At 32.8% G+C, this 23,909-nt stretch overlaps 1 protein-coding gene across 2 annotated transcripts in view; it reads left to right on the top strand.

Annotated features, from left to right (window-relative positions):
- The first annotated feature begins 14,703 nt into the window (after positions 1-14,703).
- Positions 14,704-23,909, top strand: part of Tmprss15 (transmembrane serine protease 15) — a 113,040-nt gene continuing 103,834 nt past the window's right edge. For both annotated transcript variants that reach the window (XM_026411953.2, XM_026411947.2), the window contains exons 1-3: positions 14,704-14,848; positions 17,786-17,916; positions 18,165-18,232. In XM_026411953.2, the coding sequence (XP_026267738.2) occupies positions 14,704-14,848; positions 17,786-17,916; positions 18,165-18,232 (344 nt within the window). The remainder of the gene's footprint in view (positions 14,849-17,785; positions 17,917-18,164; positions 18,233-23,909) is intronic.

Raw genomic sequence — 23,909 nt, 5'->3', positions numbered from 1 at the left:
AAAGTTTCATTGCAAAAGAGAAGCACAGGGGACTCTTGTCCCAGAGGCTATGATTCTGCTATTGGGTAAAAGAGAGGACTTTTAAAGAAGCTCTTCAAAAGCTACATTCCAGGTGTTCCCTGACAGTGGGTGCCAGGTGCATCCAGGGGGGTGTTGAAATTTACTTCTTAATCTGGGAGATAGTCACTTCCTAGATCTTCCAGTGACATCTCCTTCCTGTCGTGGGTGTTCACACGAGGACAGATAACTCAAGGGAATCTTGTTCCCTGTCCCCCATTAGAGAGAGAGAAAGGGAGAGGGAGAAAAGAAAAGGGAAAACATGTCCCTATAAAAATAAGCAGCAAGGACTATATTCAAAGGTGAAGTGGACCACTGTTACAGTACCATTGAAAAAAGTATTTAGTATCTAGTATCTAGACTACCTGAATGTTTCCTAAGTCAACACTGGGTTGGATACCTTAAGTCAGTTACTTGAACACTCTATGCCTCAGTTTCCACCTGTTTCAAGTGTGGATAACAATAGAACTCGCTTCATGGGTTTGTTGTGAGAAATAAATAAATGCATGCAATGTATTTATAGAACATTAATGTCATGTATGCTTTTCCTCATTTTATCCTATTTTTTTTAAAAAAGGGCTCGGTGGTAAAGCACTTGGCTAGTACGTGCAAAGCCCTGGGTTTGATCCCATTGTGGAAAAGAAAAAGAAATATATACAAAAAAAAAATATAAACATGTAATCTCAGGAAATGATGTTTTGAGATATTCTCCGAAGTTGCATGCTTCTTTACTCAGAGGTAGAGTATGTCATGATTTCTTTTTAAAATCATAATAAGGCAAAATATCAAGACAGCAAGAGTTTCACCTTCTGTTCTCTATTAAGGGCAATATGCTGCTTTCAGCTCTCTGCCTGAAGGCAGAAGCTCCAGTGTGAGCAGCCCCATGCCCAAAGCTGGCACTGCAATTCTGGACACAACTGAAGTGATATGTCTACAATCATTTTTCTCAGCAGAGTGAAGACTGAAGTTAAAAAAAGATAAAATCTACTTAGACTCTCCATGAGGTTTAATCCATTATCTTCCTGGGAAAAGTTTCATATCAGAAAAATTCTATTCAGACCTTAAACAAAGAAGCAAACTGTTCCATAAATAGATTAAGGAGAAAGGTATTCAAAGACTGAGAATACAGTCTCCAAACAAAGGCATGAAAATCACATATGTCATCTATTTTTCTTTAATGAAACTGTACTTATCTTTCAGAAACATACTGACCTCTAGCATGCCTAAATTAAAAACACTACTTATAATTTTAGTAGTGAAACTTAGAGTGGGAAACTTGTTAGCTGACCAGGAATAGGATTCTCTGGCTTCAAAGGAGAACTTTTCTAAGGATTTCCCTTAATGGTTAGGCAATTATTATCTCTGCTGTACTGATGAGGAAATTGAAGTTCAAGGAAATGAAGTAAAAAGGGGTTTTACAATCAGGAACAGAGGCCAAGATTTGCATTCAGGAATTAGTATTCAAAAGCCACTGCTTGCAAACATCTATGCAAACTGTCTTCCCTTTGCAATCAGAATGAAGACTGTGACCCACATCTTGACACACCAAATACCAGATTCTTGCATGATATTCAGACTGAGAGCACATTTGAAATATTTAATACACTGCATCTTTTTGTACCATTGCAAGTCATATTCACCCTATATTATTGCTGTAAATTTTCTCACTTTTAGTGGTGTAATGTTCAGAGATAGAATGCTCCCAAGTCAAATATTTAGAATAATAGCTACAAAAAAGAATTTCTGAGTTTCTCCTCAGACTCACTCCTTGCAAACTTCAATGAGCATGTAAGTCCTGTGGGATATTGCTAAAATGGCTCTTCTTATTTAATAATTCTGGGGTGAGTCTGCATTTCTAGCAAGCTTCCAGACAATGATCAGGGGCCATTTTTTAAGAGGAAAAGCCATAACCTCTTCACATCCTCTCTAGATCTTTTTCGGGGATGAAGTAGAGAAAACCCATGTACCAGGAAACTCTTTGATTACATATTGCTGGGGCTCACTGCAGTGATGTCTCTAATCTGAAAAAGACCTAATGTGACAATCTATATGGTGAACCCCACTGGCAATATCACCCTAACTACCAAAGCCTAACCCTGCTATTTGTACTACTCCCTTCAAGGAACTTGACAGAAAGTCAAAGATCAAAAGCTTATTTCATATAGCAGCAAGATCAAATGTTCCTGTCATCTGTTACACATCTCCATCTAGTATGATGGCATTAAAAATGACAGTATCATTAAATCAAATTACTAATTGTTTTAGGCAGCTTGTAGATTTTACTACATGCAAAGTACTATTAGTGATTAATGTGACCCACAACACAATTTGAAAATCTTTCTTATACCTTCCAATTTTGAAGGTCTATTTTTTTTTACATCACAAGCAAATAACAAGTTCAATTTTATGTGTATCCTGTTTATCCACAAAATACCTCCCAGTTAACTAATAAAGAAAAGAAGAAAGGAAGACGATTCCCACAAAATAGATAATACCGACTTCAGCAATGAAGTTTGGGGTTGCTCTTCTTATAGACTTAAGGGATGGTAAAGCTGGCTAACATTGTCTTGTGGACTTTTCCATATATAGATGCAAAAGTTAATGCTTGAGGAATTCAGTAAGTTGTTCGAGGTAATGAATGATATTAGCAAAATCAAAAAGATAACTGAAGATTTGTTTACTTCTAATCTAATGTGTAGGAGATACTATCCCTCCTTTGCATGTATATACATGTTTCCAGTATCACTAGATCAGTCAGGATGAGTTATGCCCCATTCAAAAACACCAGAATTTCAGGTCCCAGTGGCACACAATAAAAACCATCCATTCCTCACCCATGCTGTGTGTCCACTGTTGAATATCTGTGACTGTGCTTCACATTATTATTACTATGCAACCCAGGTTGACAGATGCCCTATCTGGGATATTGTTTTCCTCATGGCAGAAGGAAAAAAACCTTGATATCTGTGGAACAGATAATCATATCTTTAAGTTATTCTATCTTCTTTGATTACAAATGGTAGGACTTTCTTGCTTTTGCCTAGATCTAGCACTTACAGCACACCCTCAATTAAAAACATATTATCACAAATAGGTGCCCATTTTACTTCCCTGGTAAGTCCAATTTCAACAATATTTTGTAGCAAAGATTGGTCAAGATTATCTTGAAGTACTTAAATCACTTAAATTCTATTTCCTATGAATAGAATCAGCTATAAGCAGCAGCTATATCATTTTGAAGTGAATCGATTATGGATCAAAAAGATACATAAATGCATAGATCAAATCAAAGAAAAGCATAACCAGAATGTGAGAGTAATAAATATTTGGAGGGGTGACATATTCCCTCTATTAGCAGGATGCCATATTTTGAGCAATCCCCAAGGATAGGGAGATTGACATGTTTACCTCATCCAGCAAATAGATAGTTCTCATAAAATTGTGACCAGTGTCACTGCTACATATGTGACTATACAAGTATTAAGATTCTATAGCACAGGTTGCAGAGTATTGTTCTCAATCCAGTTTCTTATTTGCACAATAGATAAACATGATAAAAGTTACAGGAAAAACGAAGAGCTCCTTCACTCCTTAGCCATAATCTGCAGAAGCAGAGTATCTTAAAATCCTTATATAAATATCTTCTGGCTAGTATTAAAACAAATAATAAGTGAGATAAAGGCTGGGGGAAAAACATTTGGAGGAGAGATGAAAAGAAGATATTATTTATTATATGTTTATTTGTCATGACTGAAAGAACACACATGAAATACATTTGGTTATCTTGCAGTTGAAGAAAGAGACCAGGCAGCAAGCTCAACTTCTCCTTACCCAACTCTGTTTAGAGAAGTCAGGCTTCTTATATTTTTAAACAATTTTTTTTGTGAAATGGATATAGCATTTGGCAATTATATTTCAACTGTGTGTGTATGTATATGTGTATGTGTGTGTATGTGCATGAATGTTTATGTACATGATTATACTAGTGTGCACTTTTTTGTGGCTACATGTGAAAGTACATGTCTGTGTATTTGTTCTTACAGATATGTAGTCAGTCTGTATTTCTGATTGACACATAGCTATTGTCGATAGCTAAAGACAATAGCATTCTCTTAGTTATTTTCCTAATATGGATCAATTTTCACTGATTATTATTAATTTCTGGCCATATATTTGGATCTTTTCACTGAAGAGTTAATTTTATTTCCTAGATCATAAATAACTGGCAGGTACAAATATCTGAGATTTTTAGGCTCTATTTTTATCACAGGGTTATTGAGAGCTTGAATTTAATTAAATTGTGAACACACCAAATCTTGTTCAGCATGGATACTAGCTTATGTAGTAGGAATCTTAAAATGTCTCAAAAAATAGTTTTCTTTTTTGTAGTCTCCTGCCAAGGAAAGGAAATGCATTATCTGTTCTAATTACATATTTTAATTGCATAACTTGTGTTTTGGAATCTCTCCACAACATCTTTGTTTATTCTTTATCCAGAGATTTCAGTCTGTCACTGCACCTGTTTATTTGCTGTGGTGCAACTTCCTATACAAGGGAAGGAGACAATGGTTGGAATGGTAGATTGTTGCCTTCTTATCCTCACAAAATAAAGACTTTTGATGGACTTTTAAATAACATTTTTGGTGACAAAGAAGAAAATACAGTTTAAAAGTAGAATAGCTAAATAAATGGTGATTGGGCTTACATATGCTCCAAAATCTTAAAAACAAAATTTTGGGATTTTTTTTTTTTACGTAAAATCCGGCTGACTATTATAATTAACACAACTTTTCTCTATGGCACATTTTTTTTGGGGTATTCATTCTCAGTTAAAATTGCTACTTTATACATACATTAATCTAATAATTAGTCAAAATGCAAATTCATAGGTCTATTTACCATTACCTTTATAAAGTTGCAGAGTTGATTGGCACTTTTTTTCAAATTAATTTGATATGAATCAACTTTGCTTCTGAACTGATGACTTATAACCATATTGTAAGCAATATGTCATAGAAAATGTGTCCCCATCAGATAAGTGCAACTAAATTGTTAGCAGAATCTTAAATTCTTGTGTGTTCTTGAATGAATGCATTTATCATAATGAACAGCAAGAGATATAGAAAGTAAAAAACCATCTATCTGGCACCTTTAGCAGAAAACAGAGAAAGACAAATTTTCAAAATGCTTTAGAATATGCTACAAATAGTTTCAAATCTACAAAAGGGTTTCATATTTTCACTAAATAGTATAACTTCAAAAATTAAATAATATCATCTATACTTTGTTAAAAATAAATTTACTTCTTATAAATTTTCCTAAATATTTCATTATTTTTGATGCTATTGTAAATGGATATTTTTTCTTAATATGTTTTGGATGGTTTATTTTTATTGAAGGGAAACACGTTGATTATTGCATATTGATTTTGCATTCTGAAGCTTTATTGAATTTTTTGTTAATTTTAACAGGACTGTTTTGTTTTTATTTTGTTTTGTTTGCTTTTGTTCTGTTTAATATTTTGGTTTTGGGAGTTTTAAGTGTTCTCTGGGTATAGAATTATGTCATCTGCAAGCAGAGAAAATTTTGCTTTTTTAAAAAATTTGGATTCTTTTTATTTCCTTTCCCTGCCTAATTGTTCCAGCTAGATCTTCAGGTACTATACTGAAAAGAAGTAGAGAGTACTATAGAAATTTTGTTACCGGAGTAAAGACGGATATATTGATCATTGGATCAGAATAGTGTCCAGAAATATACCTACACATATATGATCAGCTGATCTTTAATGAGCATGCCAAGAATGAAAAATAGTAAATGAGTAGACTCTCTAATTAAATTGAAATAGGAGGACTGGATGAACACATACAAAATACTGGAAATGGACCTTCATCTTACATCAGACACAACATTCACCTCAAAATGGATTAAAGACTTATATACAAGACATAAAACTATAGCATTTCTAGAGAAAAAGATAGAGAAAAACTTTTTGACACTGATTTTGTCAATGACTTTTTGGCCATAATACCAATAATACAGGCATTAAAAGCAAAATAGAAAAATGGAACCACAACAAACTTGAAGGATTCTACACAGCAAAAGATGCAATCAATAGAGCAATAAGGCAATTCATAGAATGATAAAAAATATTTACAAATCTCAGATCTGAAAAGGATTAATTGGCAATGTATAAGAAAATAATCCTGATACCTCAATAGCAAAATCCGAAACACCTATGAGAACTGACATGACAAAGGAATGACATGACAACAGGTTTATAAAACAGTGCTGAATATCATTATTATAAAAATGCAAAGCAGGGGTTGGGGATGTGGCTCAAGTGGTAGCGTGCTCACCTAGCATGTGTGAGGCATTGGGTTCAATTCTCAGCACCACATAAAAATAAAGATATTGTGTCCAACTGAAAAAACTAAAAAAAAAATAAATATTTTTTTAAAAAATGCAAAGCAAAACTACTACATGAAGTTCCACATGTCAGGCTGGCCAATGTCAAGAAAACAAAAATAAATGTTGGTGAGTGCTGAGGGCCATTACCAAGTAGGTATGACACATCGTAATCCTTGCCAGTGTACCCCATGTTAAATGGACTTGCCTTGGAAATTTGCTGCGACCTTGCTTGTGTGCTTTAGTAAGATGACCCTGCTCAAGGTGATCGAGGATGGATCCAGGTTTGAGGAAGTATCCTGCAGGTTTGAGGAAGTATCCCGGTCCTTGGGTTTAAGGCGTTTCCCGGTTTAAGAATATGGGTTTTAGGGAAGTTGAGGTTGAAGATTATTGCTGCTGGGATTAGGGTGTGTCATACCTACTTGGTAATGGCCCTCAGCAGGTGAGAATGTGAAGAAACTGGAACCACTGAACACTGCTGTGGGATAGGTAAAATGGCGCAACAGGTATGCACAATCATTTGGTGGTTCTTCAAAAAAATAGAAATGAAGTGAACATGGGATACATACAGCATTCTTAATTTGGCATTCAAGTCAAAATAAATGAAATGAAATCAGGATCTTGAAGAGACATCTGTTCTCCTGTTTCTTTTAAAGTATTATTCACAGGAGCCAAGATATGGAAAAAATCCAGGTGTTCACAGAGAGATGAATAGATCCAAAAATGTGGTATCAACATGCAATATCATTCAGCTTTTCAAAAGAAGGAAATCCAAAATTTGAGACAATATGTAGAAACTTGAAGACATTGTATAAAGAAAATAATCCAGACACCAGCATCCAAATCCTGCATGATTCCACTGATACGACACATACATAAGAGTCAAATCTTAGAATTAGTAAATAATATAATGGTTGACAGGAGCTTGAGAACTGGAGAAATGGAAAGTTGTTGTTCAATTGATGCAAAATTTCAATTGGACAACATTAACAAATTCAAGAAATCTGCTGTATGAAATAGTACCTAGAGTTAATAATAAGGTAATGTGCATTTGAAAATTTTTAATAGAGTGAATCTTAAATGTTCTTACTATACATATAAACACACACATACACGTATACACACAAATGAGACACCAGAAGCTTTGGGAGGCTCAGGATATGTGTATTACCTCGATTTTGGTGATGGTATCACAGATCTGTTTATGTCCAAACTTAGCCACCTGTACACATGAAATCTATACCATTTTTTGTATGTTGATTATACCCCCAATAAAATTTTTAAAGAATGGAATATAAATACCTTAAAATTACGTTAGAGAGCTTTTGAAAGGAAAAAAGAAAAAGAATCCAAATAGAACTAACTAACTCAATAGCTCATATCTTAATTAACATTCTAGTGATAGTCTACTAAGTTCAGAACCAATAGATTCTTTTCCTGGAATATTTACTATTAGAAAAGTAAAATGCAAATGAAACATAATTGAGGAGTTACTTCTTATAAATAAAATAAGCACTTTCAAAGAAATGATTTGGAATTTTTTTAAAGTACATCCTGAATTATATGTAAATTTTTAATCCATGCTCAAAATTCACTGTATAAATACATATAAAAATAATAAGTGGATTGACTAAAAGAGATAGTTGCTTCACTATCACATAAAGTACAGCTAGGAAGGGCCAAGGGATTTAGCTTGGCTCTACCATTCTCATGTGGCTTCCAAAACTGCTACTTTCCCCATTTTGCAGCGTTTAGAAGGAAAGAAGAAAATTTCATCACGCTTCCTCAAGAGGATCCAAAAATTGCATGTATCACCTTCTCTCGCATCCTCTCATCCTTATCTTAACCTCATGGCCAAATCTAAAGTGAAGGAAAACTAAGAGTGACAGCTGGTTGCCCACAGCTAGAATTCAGGGAGTCCTCCCAAAAAGTAGGAAGGGGAGTATGAAGACAGATTGATTTCCATCACAATTAGGTGTACATAAAATGTTTTAGGTTAGGGGATCACTTGTAGAATACTTGCAGCCAGCACAAGGCCCTGGGCTCCATCCCCAACACCTACCTCCCTTTAGGGTCTAATGTAACGAATATAACTTAAATATGTTCTTTCTTTTATTTTTTTAATTAGTTCTGATTAGTTATAGTAGAATGCATTTTGACACACTATGTACAAATGGAGCATGACTTCTCCTTCTTTTGGCTGTATGTAGTGCAGAGCCACACTGGTAGTGTAATCATACATATATTTAGGGTAATAATGTCCATCTTATTCTGTTTAGTTCCTACACCTAAATAACTTCACCAAACTTATGTCTCTGCCATTGAAGTCACAGTCCTTAATAACTTAAACACAATACCCTCCTGGTTACCAGGAGGTATATTTTTTGGTGTTAATGCTCCTGTTAGCAGCATCAGTAAGATTACTGAAAATATTGTTGAAATTTATAATTCTGGGTATAGTACAACATTCTTTAAGTAAAACTACATTATATACTTAACTGCTCTGTTCTACAAACCAACACTCATTTAATAATAAAGGAAAGCAAATAATGTACATATATAGAATCTGTGTTTTTACACAGTACAAAATACAACTCAGGAGATTTGGGTAGTATCTAAACAGACATAGTCATAAAAATAAAGTGCAAATTTTGTATGGATGTTTTGAGGTCCAGGGCACACCAGGAACCAACTAAATGATCTCTTAATTGGGTCTTGTTTTTAGTGTTTCTGTTAGGAAACAAATATGAGCTTCCTGGACTTGTTTGAATGACAAGACAGAGAAAACTTATCAAGCTGATATGGAAAACTTATTCTATGGAAAAAAGTAAAGTATAGTGATGATAACAGGGTAATTAGATGAAAGAGCACTGAGAAAATTTGACAAGTGGGCTCACTCTTTTTCAATATCAAGAAATCTTTTGACCTCCAGGCACTAAGATGATTAAAGTTAAAAAGCAGCATGGTGAGAAGATAAATCCTGCCTGAGCTACAGATGTGGCTGGCACAACAATATAAAATCATGGGGTTGTGAATTGGTTAGGATTCTGTATACATAGGGGGTTTCTTTGAAAATGACCTAAACTAGCAGCCGATAGGAAAGAACATGCTGGTATTTTTTCAAAGCTCCCTACTAACCAACTAAGATGCTATAAAAAGTGTGGTAACCCCTACTAGGAAAAACCAATCTCCCCCAACCTAGTTCATTTTTCTTTCCTGAAATACAGGTCTATTTTTGAATACTGCCATGAATAGAGTTCTTTCCTTCCTGAACAGTTAAGTGCTATGCAGTTCAGCATGCTCTGGTATAATACCTTTTATTCAAAAGTTTCATAATCCATTTTACAGATAAAAGTAGATTAGGAAGATAGGCTTGGTGAGAGTGACTTTCATATGGCAAGGGAAGAAGCCACATGTGGAGCTGGGAACAAAGGATTGAAGAGCGAAAAAGCAGAATTTGCATTAGCAAAGGGAAAGTAAATATGGTTTCCCTGTAGTCAGACAAGAGATGGATAAAAGAAGCTGCAATGAGAATGAAAGGTCAGTGAGAGATAAGAAGGCAAAGATCTTAAGAAAATGTTTTAAAAGACATTGTCTCACTTAGATGATTTTTAGGTGGATATCTGAAACAAATTTCAGGAAGAAAGGCTTTTAAAATGTGAAGAGACATAAATCATATACTTCCCTTTGGAAGGAACTATAAAAATTATAAAGTCATAAAATTTCAGGAATGAAAGTGATTTTAAGATCAAGAACTTTGTTCTCCAGATGAGAAAACTGAAGCTCAGGATGAGTTTTAGTAAAATGTCCAAGTTTGCACAGTGAAAGTCAGTGTCAGTATATAAAGATGGGTCTTCTGTCAACAGGTCTAGAGCTTTTTATATTTCTCACCACCTTTTTAATGGCAAATGCATATTTTGCCAATTAAAGGTGTGTACTTTGGCAATTATAAAAATAATATTTCAGTCAGCATGCTTAAGGGCTTTGTTTGCTATTAAACTAATATCAATAGAGAAACCCAACTTCTGTTTAATGGGATTATAAACAAAATGAGAGATTACCACTTATGAATAGAATTTTACTGAATTTACTGAATTTTGTAGTATTTTCAATTGTGTAGATAAAAGAATTAAATAATATTGTCATTTCTATGTTTTCAGAGAACTTTGACATGACCTCTAAGTTCATTGTAAGGTATAGTTTTGATAGAATAAAATTAATAGTCTTTAGGTCTTTAGGTCAGAAACTATACTAGAAAGACCTTTAGGTAAACCTAAAGTGAAACTGAAGTTGAAAGCATTCTTATCTAGAATTTAAGGGTTATGTACCAGTTACAAGCCAATCAAAACCTCATTAGCAGCAAAAATAAAAACAAGGAAAACACCCTCCCACAATAATATAAACAAATAAACAGACAAAAACCAAATTTCATAGCACAAAAAGACAATCGCATAGAACAATAATACTAAGAGGCTAATGGCTCCTTTCATATTTTGTTAATCTATAAATTCTCTTCTCCTCAACAGAATTTCTGAAAATGAACTTGGAAAAGTTTTAATTTCCAATAATGCCTTGTAATTTGCAGGGGGAAAAAAAAAAGAGCAGGTAAAATTGGTGAGTAGGCACCCTGAGAAACAAGAAGGAAAAATAAGACTAGCAACCTGGAGGGACCCGGGACTACCTCAGAATGTCAGTGGGCATGGAGAAAATGACAGGAGCTTGTCACTTCTAAGTGTTTCTTATTAATTTTTAGGGAATAGTATGCAGCACAGTGGTGTTCCACATACTTTCACAAATAAAATAAGCCCCGCATTAGTTCAGGGGAGGCTTTGGGTAGCATGTTTAACAAAATTGCCGAAGAAATCAATAGGAAACATCACAGGAAGGCAGTGTGTGCTGTCAGGTAGTTATATGACTTTCTTAAAGCCTTCCCTCATCCCCTCGGGTTGCAGAAAACAGGAAGCATATAGTTATTTTCCTCAAACTTCAGTTCATACAAATGCAAGATTTCATTCACTCCATGGGAAAACAATGGGAAAGAAACTGACAGAAATAAGTAAAACATGTACCAGATGAAAAGAGATATTGCAGCAACCATGTAAATATACCTGGGAAGAAAGACAGAAAAGAGGAGGAGGGAGGGGACCCAAAGGAGAAAAGAGAAAGCCACTTGAGTTTTCTCACCTGGAGTTAGGCAATAAAATCACTTTTCACTGTTTACCAATCTAGAGGAGTAAATTATTATCAATCACCAACCCAAATATATACCATAGCTCTCTATTAACTGTGGGCTGACTTTTTGCAATCATACTTTCCTTTGTCTGAAAATACTAAATGGACAACTCCACAAATAGTATTTCCTAAGTTTTAATTTGCAAACCATTCAGCCCTGCATGATGAAATCTCATGCTTTTCTGCTTCTGTCTATATTTCTTTGTTAAGCATATTTGTATACCTAGTATATTACTATGTACCCAAGTATATCTAGAATGCTCAGTTTAATGTCACAATTGTTCTATTTTAATATTTGCTGCTGTTGTTAGTCTCTTATTGGGCTTAATATATAAATTAAACTTAATAATATTTATGTACCTAGAGGGAAAACATATGGTTCAGTACCATCCATGGTTTCAGTTATCCCAAGGTCTTGTAATGTATCTCACATAGATAAAAGAGGACAACTGTATATTTACTTTTTTGATTTTTCATTTTTATTAATTACTTCCTATTTTATTTTCTTAGTAGAAATCTTATATATTGTTTTCTACTGGTAAGCTGATTCAGACATTGTAAGAATTCTACACCCATATTCATGCTCCTTTATCTCCACACACTCAAATTAGCTTCCTAGGAAAGTTCTTGGTCTCCCCACACCAAGCACAAGCTCTAAGTGCCAGAGAGAAAACCCCAAAGTTATTCTGAGTCAATGAACATGGTTATTTGGCAAATAGCCCCTTCCTTGCCCCTTAACCTGGATACCTCTGGAATCTGTTCTCACTGTTTCATAGGCTTTTTCTCCAGCAGGATCGCATTCCAGATGCCTCATTATGGTGGTTATGGATAGCCTTCACTATGTGATCCACCGCACTCCCACCCCCCACCCCCGACCTTCTCATTTCCCTATTTCTCATGGAATTTCTATGTATTGCCTCATAGATAAATTTCAGATGTCACAAATATTATATTTGTCTCCTTAATATTTTTTTCAACAATACTGAAATATATCACCATGTATTGAATAGCCATTTTCTCCCACCTGCTAACACTGAAACTATTTAGTTAATATAGGATTTTCACTGGCGAAACAAGTTGTTTATGGATTCTTTATTCTCATTCATTGCACTAATACCACATTGTGTTTACTATTACAACTCTGTTAAGGGTTTTGTTATCTGATAAGGTAAGTTCTAGTTCATATTAATAGGTTTTTAAACTTTAAGACATAATATATTTTTTCACATTTAACTGTTTGCTTAAATTATAGTCTCTCCTTTACAGATTATTACCTTGATAAAAAAGATATTTTCCCATTCAATTATTTGAAAATATTAAGTCTAATTATTTACAACATACCAGTGGAGGAAAATTTATAATCTGGATATTGATTTTGTTTCTGAACAAAATAAGTTATTTTGGGTTTCTTATTGTACATTTTATCTATTTATATACCCTGTGCTTGGAACAGAACATATGAACTTTCTTCGCTGTCTTATCCTTTCCTTCTAAAAAATCAAAAGGAATGTAACTTGAAGTTCTACTTGATTTTCTGAAAAGTGTTTGCTTCTGCATCAGCAATATAAAGAAAACGCCCTTTGTGCATTCACTTTTCTGGCTTCCCAGATTTAAGGGCATCTTTTCCAGACCCACCTTTTATTAGAGTCTGGCTTACTATTAGAACTTTCCCCTATATTATAAATAAAATAATTTTTTACCATTCCTTCAATGGATTCTCTTATTTCATATATAGAACGTTTAACAATTAGTATTACTTCAATTAAATATAAATATAAATATTTTCCCATGACCTAGATTCATTTACCTTTATTCTAGTTTTGATCATAAAGGATTTGAATGCAACACGCTATTCTCTTTTAACCATGGTAAAGAAGAAAATGATATCATGTTAGCCAAGTATAATATTCAACAATTTGAGTTTATTAAGTGTTTCTAAAGAGTTTCCTTATTTCTCACCAATTTAATCTACCAGGAAAAAAAAAGACAAACTAGTTTACTTGTAAATACATTTTAATTTTAATCCTGACATAATTTTTAATATCCAAGGTGTGGATGTTTCAATGATATGCTGTACTTTAATTATCAGAAAATAACTTTATTTTTCCCATAAAGCATACATCCACAATTAAATGGTATTATCTTAATCTCTTGCTATAATTGGCATGTTTAAGGAAATAAAGTCCAGGGCAAGTGAGCAATGTCTTCCTCAAGGAGAATACTTACTTAAAATAGGAACAAATGCTTTGGTCATCTTATTGCAGCTGCTCCCATATATTGATAACTGCACAGCCATAAAGAACAACCATATGAGGCCTTAAGGATATTTTCTTTAAGTTAAATCAATACTGCCTTACATTGCATCACTTCAAATGAGGAACATAACAAAGTTTTCAGTTGTTTCAGTAAGAAAAAAAAATAAGAGTGAGAGAGACAAGGTATAAATTAAGTTTTATATACACTTGTGCATAAGTTATTTTTGATATGTCTACACCCCTGTACAAGAGGGGAAGTGCCTTTATAATGAGCTGAGTCAGAGGGTAAGAGGTTGATCTGTTAGAAACTCTCTGCAAATATCAAGTGTACATGCCTAATGACTAATCAGTCTATCATGAATTTCATATTTTCCCCAAGAGTTCTCAAAATGATAAAGTGTCCTTTTTGTTTACAACATGAATTTAATTTCATTTCTTCCACAAAAAGCCTGTTCAGGAGATTTCCATTTATAACTCTAATCATCTGTACTCATTTATATCTTCTTAAAGATTAACTACCCTTTTAAAGCTACTTAATGTATAGAGATATAATGTTGCCAAAGATACACACACAACACATTTATACTGACTAGTATGAGTGTGCACTTCAGTAGTTACTGCTCAACAAATCCTTAAAAATTTGAGGGTTTTACAGTTCAGTTGGTGCTGGAGTATCAGTTTTGCTGATGTGGAGAATATAAATATCTCTATTCTCTCACAGTTCTTAAATTAGCAGGTCTTCAAAAACCCGAAAATGGGGTCAAAAAGGAGTGCATCTTCAAGGCATGGTTCTCTCAGCTCCTATGAAGTCATGTTTGCAGTTCTATTTGCCACATTGGTGGTGCTGTGTGCTGGACTAATAGCAGTGTCCTGGTTGGCAATCAAGGAATCAGAAGGAGGTAAGTCCCAGACCTGGCTGCTGAAGGTCTTTACAAATGCATCCTGACACTTTAATCTCACTTTTCCTATCAGTGTATTTTATTCACTGCTGTCCTTTCATGAAAAGATATTTTTGTTGCCTTCTGATGCTTCTCTGTCATCCTCTTCATAGAATATTAGATGAAGTTACTTAGTGTATAATTTAAAACAATCCAGAATTCAAGATTGAGATTAAAGTTTGCTTTTTCTTTCTTTTCTTTTTAGTGAATAATGTTTCTCAGTAGCATAAGACAAAATAGATTTCACAGCCTGTAGATTCACTATGTAGAATTAAAATTCTAAACATGTTAAAATATCTTAGAAGATACAACTTGATAAATATAAAATTAATGAAAATTATTATTAATTTTTATAGAATAATATCTTCCTTCTCTTATTAAGCAAAAAAAAATCATTAACACAGTTTAAATCAATTTGAATGTAAGTGTAGATTTACAAGGCTTTCAAACTGAATGGAAACTTTGATAAAAGCTCATTATTTAGAACTCTCTTAGTGTGTATCAACAGCTTTCAAAAGATTTTAAATGGCATTAACTTAAAAAATAAATCTATGGGTTAGTGATGAATCTAAGAGAAAAAAAGTACTAATTTGCTTAAGTTTACATCATCAGTAAATAGCAAAAAGATTCCAAACTACATGATCAAAGTCTAAAAGTTGTGCTCAAATTTACCACTTATGTACTTAGATTATAAATTAAATTAGAAACATAGCAATAACTGGAGTATTGAGAGTATATACTTTCTGAAACATCTTCACCATTTTTAAATGATGAAATATATATGCAAACTAACACTTTCTGAAACCTCAACAGGTAGGAACTTTTGCATTGTAAGTAATATTATTTTCATTAAAATATTTTAGCTTTGGGGTTAGTTATTTTACTCTAGTAAATAATTGCTTTAATTAGAATGCAATAAAATTAAAGTTTGATAAAATAATTTAAACATAATACCTGGTTTATTTTGATACTTTTGCTATATGCAAGGAATATATTTTAAAGAGAAAGAAGAATGGCAAATACTTTTTACATTTATATAAACAATTATAGAGGGTCAATGATATTTTTGAAAGAGTGGCTGCTTTGGTATTATTTAAATGGTGTGAAAAACTTCAAGAATTTATAATCATTTAGGACTCTATTAGAATCTTTGGTGCTTAGTAAAGATATAAAGGTTTACTATTTTATAAGCAAAATGGGAAATAATTATTTATAAATGTTATCCCAATTTAAGAGGGAACAACTAAGTATAAAAAGGAATTTGAGTTAAATATTGATTAGAACATCAGAGAGCATAACAGACTTCAGTGATTTTAATTTTTTTTTACTTTTTTGAAAATCAACTTTAAAAAATTATCAAAATTTTACAGAAATATTATGCAAACTTCACCCAGTTTTCCTCACTGTAAGTGGTTTATTTATTTATAATAATTGTCAAAACTAAGAAATTCTATTGATAAAATATTAACTGAACCATACTTATTATTCATATTTCACCAATGTTCTGTTGTTCAGAATCCAATGTTATTTCCTGCATTGAATTTAGTTAACATATTTCCTTAGACTCCCCAATCTATGACAATTCATTCTTTGTCTTCTATATTTAAACATGAAATTTAAATGTAATTTTGAGTAAATGAAATAGCATAGGTTATATTCAAATAGGTTATATACAAATAATATTCCATTTTACATGTAGCACTTGAGCATACAGGGCTTTTGGTTTCCACAGAGGGTCCTAGAATTTCTTGTCCGACACACATATTAAGAATTAATTGTATATCTGCTAAATTAATGAATATAAATTTTAAAAATTCAAAATGATGTATTAAAAATAAAATATATCATTTATATAATGAAAACTATTTAAACTAAATTCAAATTCATTGTTTAATATATAAGTTTGAATGTTCTTCTGGACTAGAAAGTTTGGCACCCATGACAGATCTTGGGTTGTAGACTCAGCCATTGCTATATCCAAATTTCAGATCTATCACTTTCTATGTTTACAACCTTGGGACATTTTTAAATTATTCTAAGCCCTGATTTCCCCATTGTGGGAAGGAAAACCAACATCCTCTCATGCTATGTAACCATGAGCACTATGTGTCATTGTTATTTCATTTACTAATGATTTCATTATTGTATGATTCAACTGAAGTTGTTCATTTTAAATATAAATATATCAAAGAAAATATTCTCATAATGTGATTATTGAATTTATCATTTCTTTTATTTTTTTCCTGTTAACATGATACATTTTTATAGCATTTTCAATAACTTCTTCAATAAAGATAATCACATCTAATGTCAAAATGCCTTACGTGCCAAGTTTATAATTACCACAATGCAAGAAGTAGCTTTAAATCTGTGTTTCAAAGTAACCTATACACTGAAATTTTCACAGTAATCCACATGTAGAAAACCAGCAGTGTCCCTGGATTCTAGGGGTTGAAGAAGTATCTGAAAGCAACTACAAAACTTTCAATGGTCTATTTCTCACCATGTTTTCCTGAATCAGTTCCCATAACTGGTGGAAACTGATTAGTCCCTGTGTCTTTCAATGGGAACCTCAAAAAATAAAAAAAATAAATAAAAATTAAAAATCAGAAGCTGATAGTGTCTGTTAGAATTCAAAGAAAGAAAATGGAAGAAAGAAGTATATTTTTTTAATCTTTTGATATAACCAGATGGCCAAAAGGAGAAAAAAAAAGAAGGGAAGGAAGGAAGGAAGGAAGGTAGAAAAAGGCAATTGATTTTGAAACAGGAAGACTACAAAGAAAAGGCAAGAGCAATGGGACCAACATATCAAGCAAGAATTTTGCTTACTTCTGTGTCTTATGTACATATTCTCTTCTCTTCATAACTCAGTGTTGTTTTTATTATGAATTTATCTAGATGCAGTATTTGGTATGAATCATAAAGTCAGAGGAACATTTAAAATAACATCTGGAGCTACATATAATCCTAATTTGCAAGACAAACTCTCTGTGGATTTCAAAGTTCTTGCTTTTGACCTTCAGCAAATGGTAAGGGACTGTCTCTCTTCAGCTGGTTTAAAATTTTATAACACAGCTTCATTAACTTTTTTGACAAAATATGCATAGATCCCATTTTCTCTTTATGAAAAAATAAATAAATAAATGCGGACACTTGAGATTCCTAAATGTGTGAATCTCCCATCAACACGAAGAAAATTTTATAACCTATACTTCATATACATTCTCAAACAAAAGTTGAAATTCTAAATTTAATGTACTTTTTTCAATTTTTTTAGATAGATGAGATCTTTCAATCAAGTAATCTGAAGAACAAATATAAAAACTCAAGAATTTTACAATTTGAGTGAGTATACTCACAAAAGTTTAATTGACATCACTGATCACAAACTGCTGATCTTCTTGAATATATATATATATATATATATATATATATATATATACTATGTAAATATGATAAAATCACTATATATAGGGGAAAAAAGAAAAGTTTGGAATTTTTAACACTTGGTGTGGATTGAGAAGTAGTCCAGCATAAAATTTCATTTAGTAGCACATAATAATAATTTCTGACAATTAATCAAGTGTTAGCATGTTTCTCTCTCCTGAGAGTAAACTCTTTCAGGGATACATGGAAGGGTGGAGACTGAGTATCTTCACAATCAGATATAGCATTTAATTTGTTATGAACATGTAGAAGAAGGTTGTTCATTATTAATAAAATACTACTGCATCACAAGTCTTTATTTACATTATAAATCACAAGACAGGGGACTTTGAGTTCACTCTTGTACCCAGAGGGCATTAAGATTGTCCTCGGAGCAAATTAAGTAACCCATAAATGAATGATTTTTAGATTAATATGGTAATGATATGCTTGAAACTAGAACATACAGAGAAGTGTGTTTGTGTGTTTGTGTGTGTGTGTGTGTGTGTGTATGAGAGAGAGAGAGAGAGAGAGCGCTAGATCAATATAGAAACACTTAACATGACATCTACCTTTTTAACAACACACTTTACTCTTGAATCACTGTATCCATAGGGAAGAGTCCCCTGTTTCCTATTCTGATATCCTACAGACTGGACATCATGATGATTCTAGAATTAACTGAGATTATTAAAGGGTCTTTGAAACAGAGTTACAAATCAGCAGCCATGTTAGCAAAGAAAATTGTAATGCTGGTTGGAAAATTATGTTAAGACAGTGTTCCATTTTTTAAAAAATAGAAAATGAAAAAAAAAATATAACAGATCAAGACCTGATATATGTGTAAAAGAGGAAGAGAAAGCCTTCAAAATAACTCAGAATGAAAAAGTATTGCTAGAAAGAGAATGAGTGGTTCAGAGAGACTAGGTAATGTTTCCATTTCAGGATACTAATACTAATGTATGTCTTTCTAAAATGATCATGTGCTTTTTCTACGGCTAATTTTCATTTAAAACACTCAAAACAGAAAGAAAACAATAAGAGTTAAGCTTACAGAGTTACATATTCAGAAATTTGTCAGATTGGTGTTTTCTAGTATGTGAGTCCTGATGACGACAGTCCCCCTCTGGATAGCTCATTCTCTGAATTTCTTAAAATGTGTTAGGTCTTTGTGCACTACCTTTTCTTATTCTCCATCCCTATCTCTAACCTTGATCTAATCAAGCACTTTATAGGAAAATGTATGGCATAATATATATTCAAATTAGGGTAAGAAATATCATATGTGATGAACATCATTATCCAAAGTACATGTATGAAGACACAAATTGGTGTCAACATACATTATATACAACCAGAGATATGAAAAATTATGCTGTATATGTGTAATAAGAATTGTAATGCATTCCACTGTCATTTATTTTTTTAAAAATCAATAAAATACATCTTATTTTACAATATACTTTTTTCTTAAATCTTATCTTTTTAGTGGTTAGACATATGTTATTCTCTTCTGAATCATCAATGGTACTTGCTGGAATTAGCATATAGGAAAATAATCAATCAGAGTTGAATGAGTTAAATGAATAATGAAATAATCTTTGCAAGGATACATTATAGAATGTGAAGATGTGATAGTTCATGCAAAAATCTATAAGGGCTTTTTCTAACACTAGGATTGTGTACAATTTAAATTTGGTATGAATTAGTTATGTTTTAGCAATAACTTAGTTGGTGTTTTAGCAAAAGTTATGGGCCAACTGAAGATGAAGTAGGGAGTCTACGGTGACTGTACATTCTATGTTGTTTATAGATATATTAAAATATTAAAAGTTTATGTGTGTGTGTGTGTGTGTGTGTATTTAGGAGAATGCCATAGACAAAGAATTAAACATTAAAGAACTTATTTCCATTATAATGAAAATTATCATTATTTCTTTTTTCTTTTCTCCTAACAATGACACATTGTTGACATATTTGTCTCATCTGAAATATTTAAAAATCATATCAGAGTTTTTTCTGATGGGGACTGGTGGTGTATCAAAATCTCAGCATTTTCTTTGACAGTTAGTAAGTAATCTGTTTCTCTACACGGTAAGACCCCTGTATTTGAAACTACACCTTAATTAAGTTGAGAAAATACTTTGCTCTTCTCCTTCACGGCAACATAGGAGGCCACTAGAGTGCCTACACCTTGATAAATATTTTATGATGATTCTCAAATAAGGTACTTTATCAGTGTAGAGATAGTTTCCTCTGGTGGTCACTGAATCAAAAGTAAGTTTTTGAAACATGCAATGCAAAAAAAAAATTCATGAAAATGTCTGCATGATAAATTATAGGTTGGTACATTGAAAGACCAAGAAGAAGAGAGCAAAAGCAATTCAGAATTGGGAAAGAGAGTAACAAGGAAACTTTTAGGATGACTTTAAGTAATCATGTATGAATAGACATATTCCTAGAAAAATTGTCACACTCATAATTAGCTTTTTTAGTCACTTTCAGTTTAAAATTCAGTTTATAAAATCAGGGCACAGAAGTATCTGAAATCTCATCTAAAATAACACATCCACACCATTTGTAACAAAGTACATCTAAAAACCAATTTAAATACCTATTTTCTTTCTTGTTATTAATTTTAATTAAATGCACATTTTGTATATAGTTAGATTGTATACATAGTTAGATTGTATCAGTCAGAATAACTGAAATTATCCATTAATATATTTTTATTACTTTTTGTCACCAGCTAATATGTGTGTGTATGTGTATAGTATGTGTATAGAGTATATATATACACGTGTATGTGTGTGTGTGTTTGTGTGTGTGTGTTGTCCTGTTCACAATAAGCAAATGGTTGGTTCTCCTTTGGGAATACTTTCTGCTATCGTGCCTTGTGGAAAGTGCTTTGATTCTCTTAACAAAATACTGTTTACACTTTGTGGTCATATGCACTAATTTTGCCCTTTGAACACAGATAAATCACAAAGTTAGGAAAAGAATGACTTTTGTTTACTCAGCAAACCTAAAGTTTATCAATATCATTAATGAAAATATGAGATAAGAAACATTTTGATCTATTTCCCTCATGCTGTGAAATGACAGGATTTATCTGCATTTAAAAAAAGAAATACTCAGCTATTCTACTGAAACAAGTACTTTGAAATGAAATGGGCCATTTTCCACTATAGAAATAAGTCTCATTTACCTTAATAAATAAACTCAAACACACAGCAAGTGATAGAGATCTTTATTAAAATACTAAAACACACACACACACACACACACACACATAAACACATAAAAATCTATAGTCTTCTCATGAGGTGAAACAAAAATAAATGCCTAGTATGGCTTTCTTAATTTCAACTATACATCTTTCTTATCTCAACATGTACTGAATAAAAAAAAAAAAAACTTTAAAGAATCCAATTGTAAGTGGTTATAGAATATGTAACTTTTATCCTTGCAAAGCATACATTATTAAATGCAATGTATAATTCACAACCAAGAGAACACATCTTTCACACAAAAACCTTTTTTTGCCTGAGGATGAACTAATCCAATCACTTTCAACTCAGTGTAGGAAAATTACAGATTTGTACTTTCTCTACTCCATGTATTTTACTTTTCTACTCCCTAGCTCAAATAAAATAAAAGCAAGTGTTCCGTCAAGTTAAACATGTAGAAAATACATGAAGAACAAACAGACTTAATTATATTCTAAGTTATATACTGTGCAACCAAAGATAAAATGAAAATGTGCCATTGACAGCTAAGAAAATAACAGATACAGTTCACACTTACTTAAATCATATTTCATCCTGCCCTTTTTAAGCTCATGTATAATTACTCCTATCTTTGGAGGTTAGGTTGATTATGGAGATATAAAGAGAAGGGAGGAGGAAGAGAGGAAGGAGAAGAAGAAGGAAGAGAGGTAGAAATAGGAGGAAGAGTGTCTATATCTTGAAAATGTGTAGAGAATAAATATCTTTAGTGTCCTCACCAAATACCCAGATAGGTATTCTATCTTTTTAAATGTCAAATTCTTGTAACAATGCAAGATCATAAAACCCTGGAACTTTCTCCAAAGTAATGCATTGTAGTATCTTTCCTGGTTGGAAATAGCTCACAATAGTAGCTATAGAAGTGGCGTTCTGCCAGATATGGTGGTGTATGCCTGTAATTACAGCTACTTGAGAGGATACGACAGAAGGATCACAAATTGATACCAGCCTGGGCGACTTTGTGAGACCATGTCTCAAAATAAGAAAATGAAAATGGTTAGAGATATAGCTCATTGATAGAGTACCCCTGGATCCAATTCCCATTATTTATTAAAGATAAATAAATAAACATGTGAGTAAATATGGAAGGGAAGGTAGTAGGGAGGGAGGGAGGAGGGAGGGAGAGAGAGAAGAAAGAAGGAGGGAGGAAGGGAGGGAAGGAAGGGAGGAAGAAAGAGAGAGGAAGAGGGAAGAAGGAATGAAAAGAGTTGATGGTAAGAGATCAGGAATTATGTAAAAATACATCCAGGAGACAGAGGCATAAGTATTATTCCTATCTCTAACTTATAAGCTATACTACCCTGGGACAAGTCACCTACAATAACCTGAGTCTCAATAGCTTTCTTACTAAAATGAAAATATTAACCAAAATGAGCTGAAAAGACAGAGCAAAGCACATCTCCTTTTCAGGAGTTTCTGTTCCAACAAATGTGGAATGAAGCCTGCGAGATGTGTTCCGGTTAATTTTTTTTTAAATTTTCAATTAACATAACACATGACTACAAGCACCTTAAATAGTACATGTTTATTACCTGACATCATACGAAAGCAGGAGATTTCAGTGGAATCTAATTCAGTGGTATAATGGTCATAATATGATTGGGCATAGATATAGTTGCTTTTCTTTTTCTACTGTGCTCTATTTAGCTTGTCAACCATGATTCACCTCCTCGTCCCACAATGATGAGGAAATGTGGCAATCATATGTAGACACAGTTATGTTTAACAAAGAAAATGGTACTCTTCTATAACCCTTCTTGCATTAGAAAAAGTTTTCCAAAAGTTAGCCATAATTTTCTCCCCAGATTTCTTGAGCAGAGTACAGTCATCTGCCCCTGCATTCAAACCTTGATTGAAATGAGGAATTGTTCAAGATGGTATCCTTGAGAGAATGCAGAACTATTCTTCAACACGGGGATCAGCCGGCATGCAAAACTTAATAAGAGTGGAAGAATAGTTAGAAACAGTGTTCATGACAAAATACACACTTATGAAAGACAAGAAGTGATTCTGTGTCTATGTTTGGGAACACAGATAAAAGTAGTTACTAAGGAGCCTTGTCATTTACAAGATTTTATTACAATGATTTAAGCAAATAGTTGGACGTTTAAATCTTGTCACATTTTAAAAGTAATTAATGCAATAGAAATGAAATATGAAATCATTGTATTAGAGAAATCTGTTTCTTTCAAACATGAAAAAAATAACAGCTATATGAGTCATTCCTGCGAACCTGAATCATGGTACAGGCATTAAGAAGGGTGTCTTATCTCCTGAGGATCCTGAACAACTATAATCTTTCGGGAAGA

The sequence above is a fragment of the Urocitellus parryii genome, chromosome 2, assembly GCF_045843805.1.
Source record: "Urocitellus parryii isolate mUroPar1 chromosome 2, mUroPar1.hap1, whole genome shotgun sequence".
NCBI lineage: Eukaryota > Metazoa > Chordata > Mammalia > Rodentia > Sciuridae > Urocitellus > Urocitellus parryii.
The sequence above is the reverse complement of the archived record's forward strand: the minus strand, read 5'-3'. Positions and strand labels throughout refer to the sequence as shown.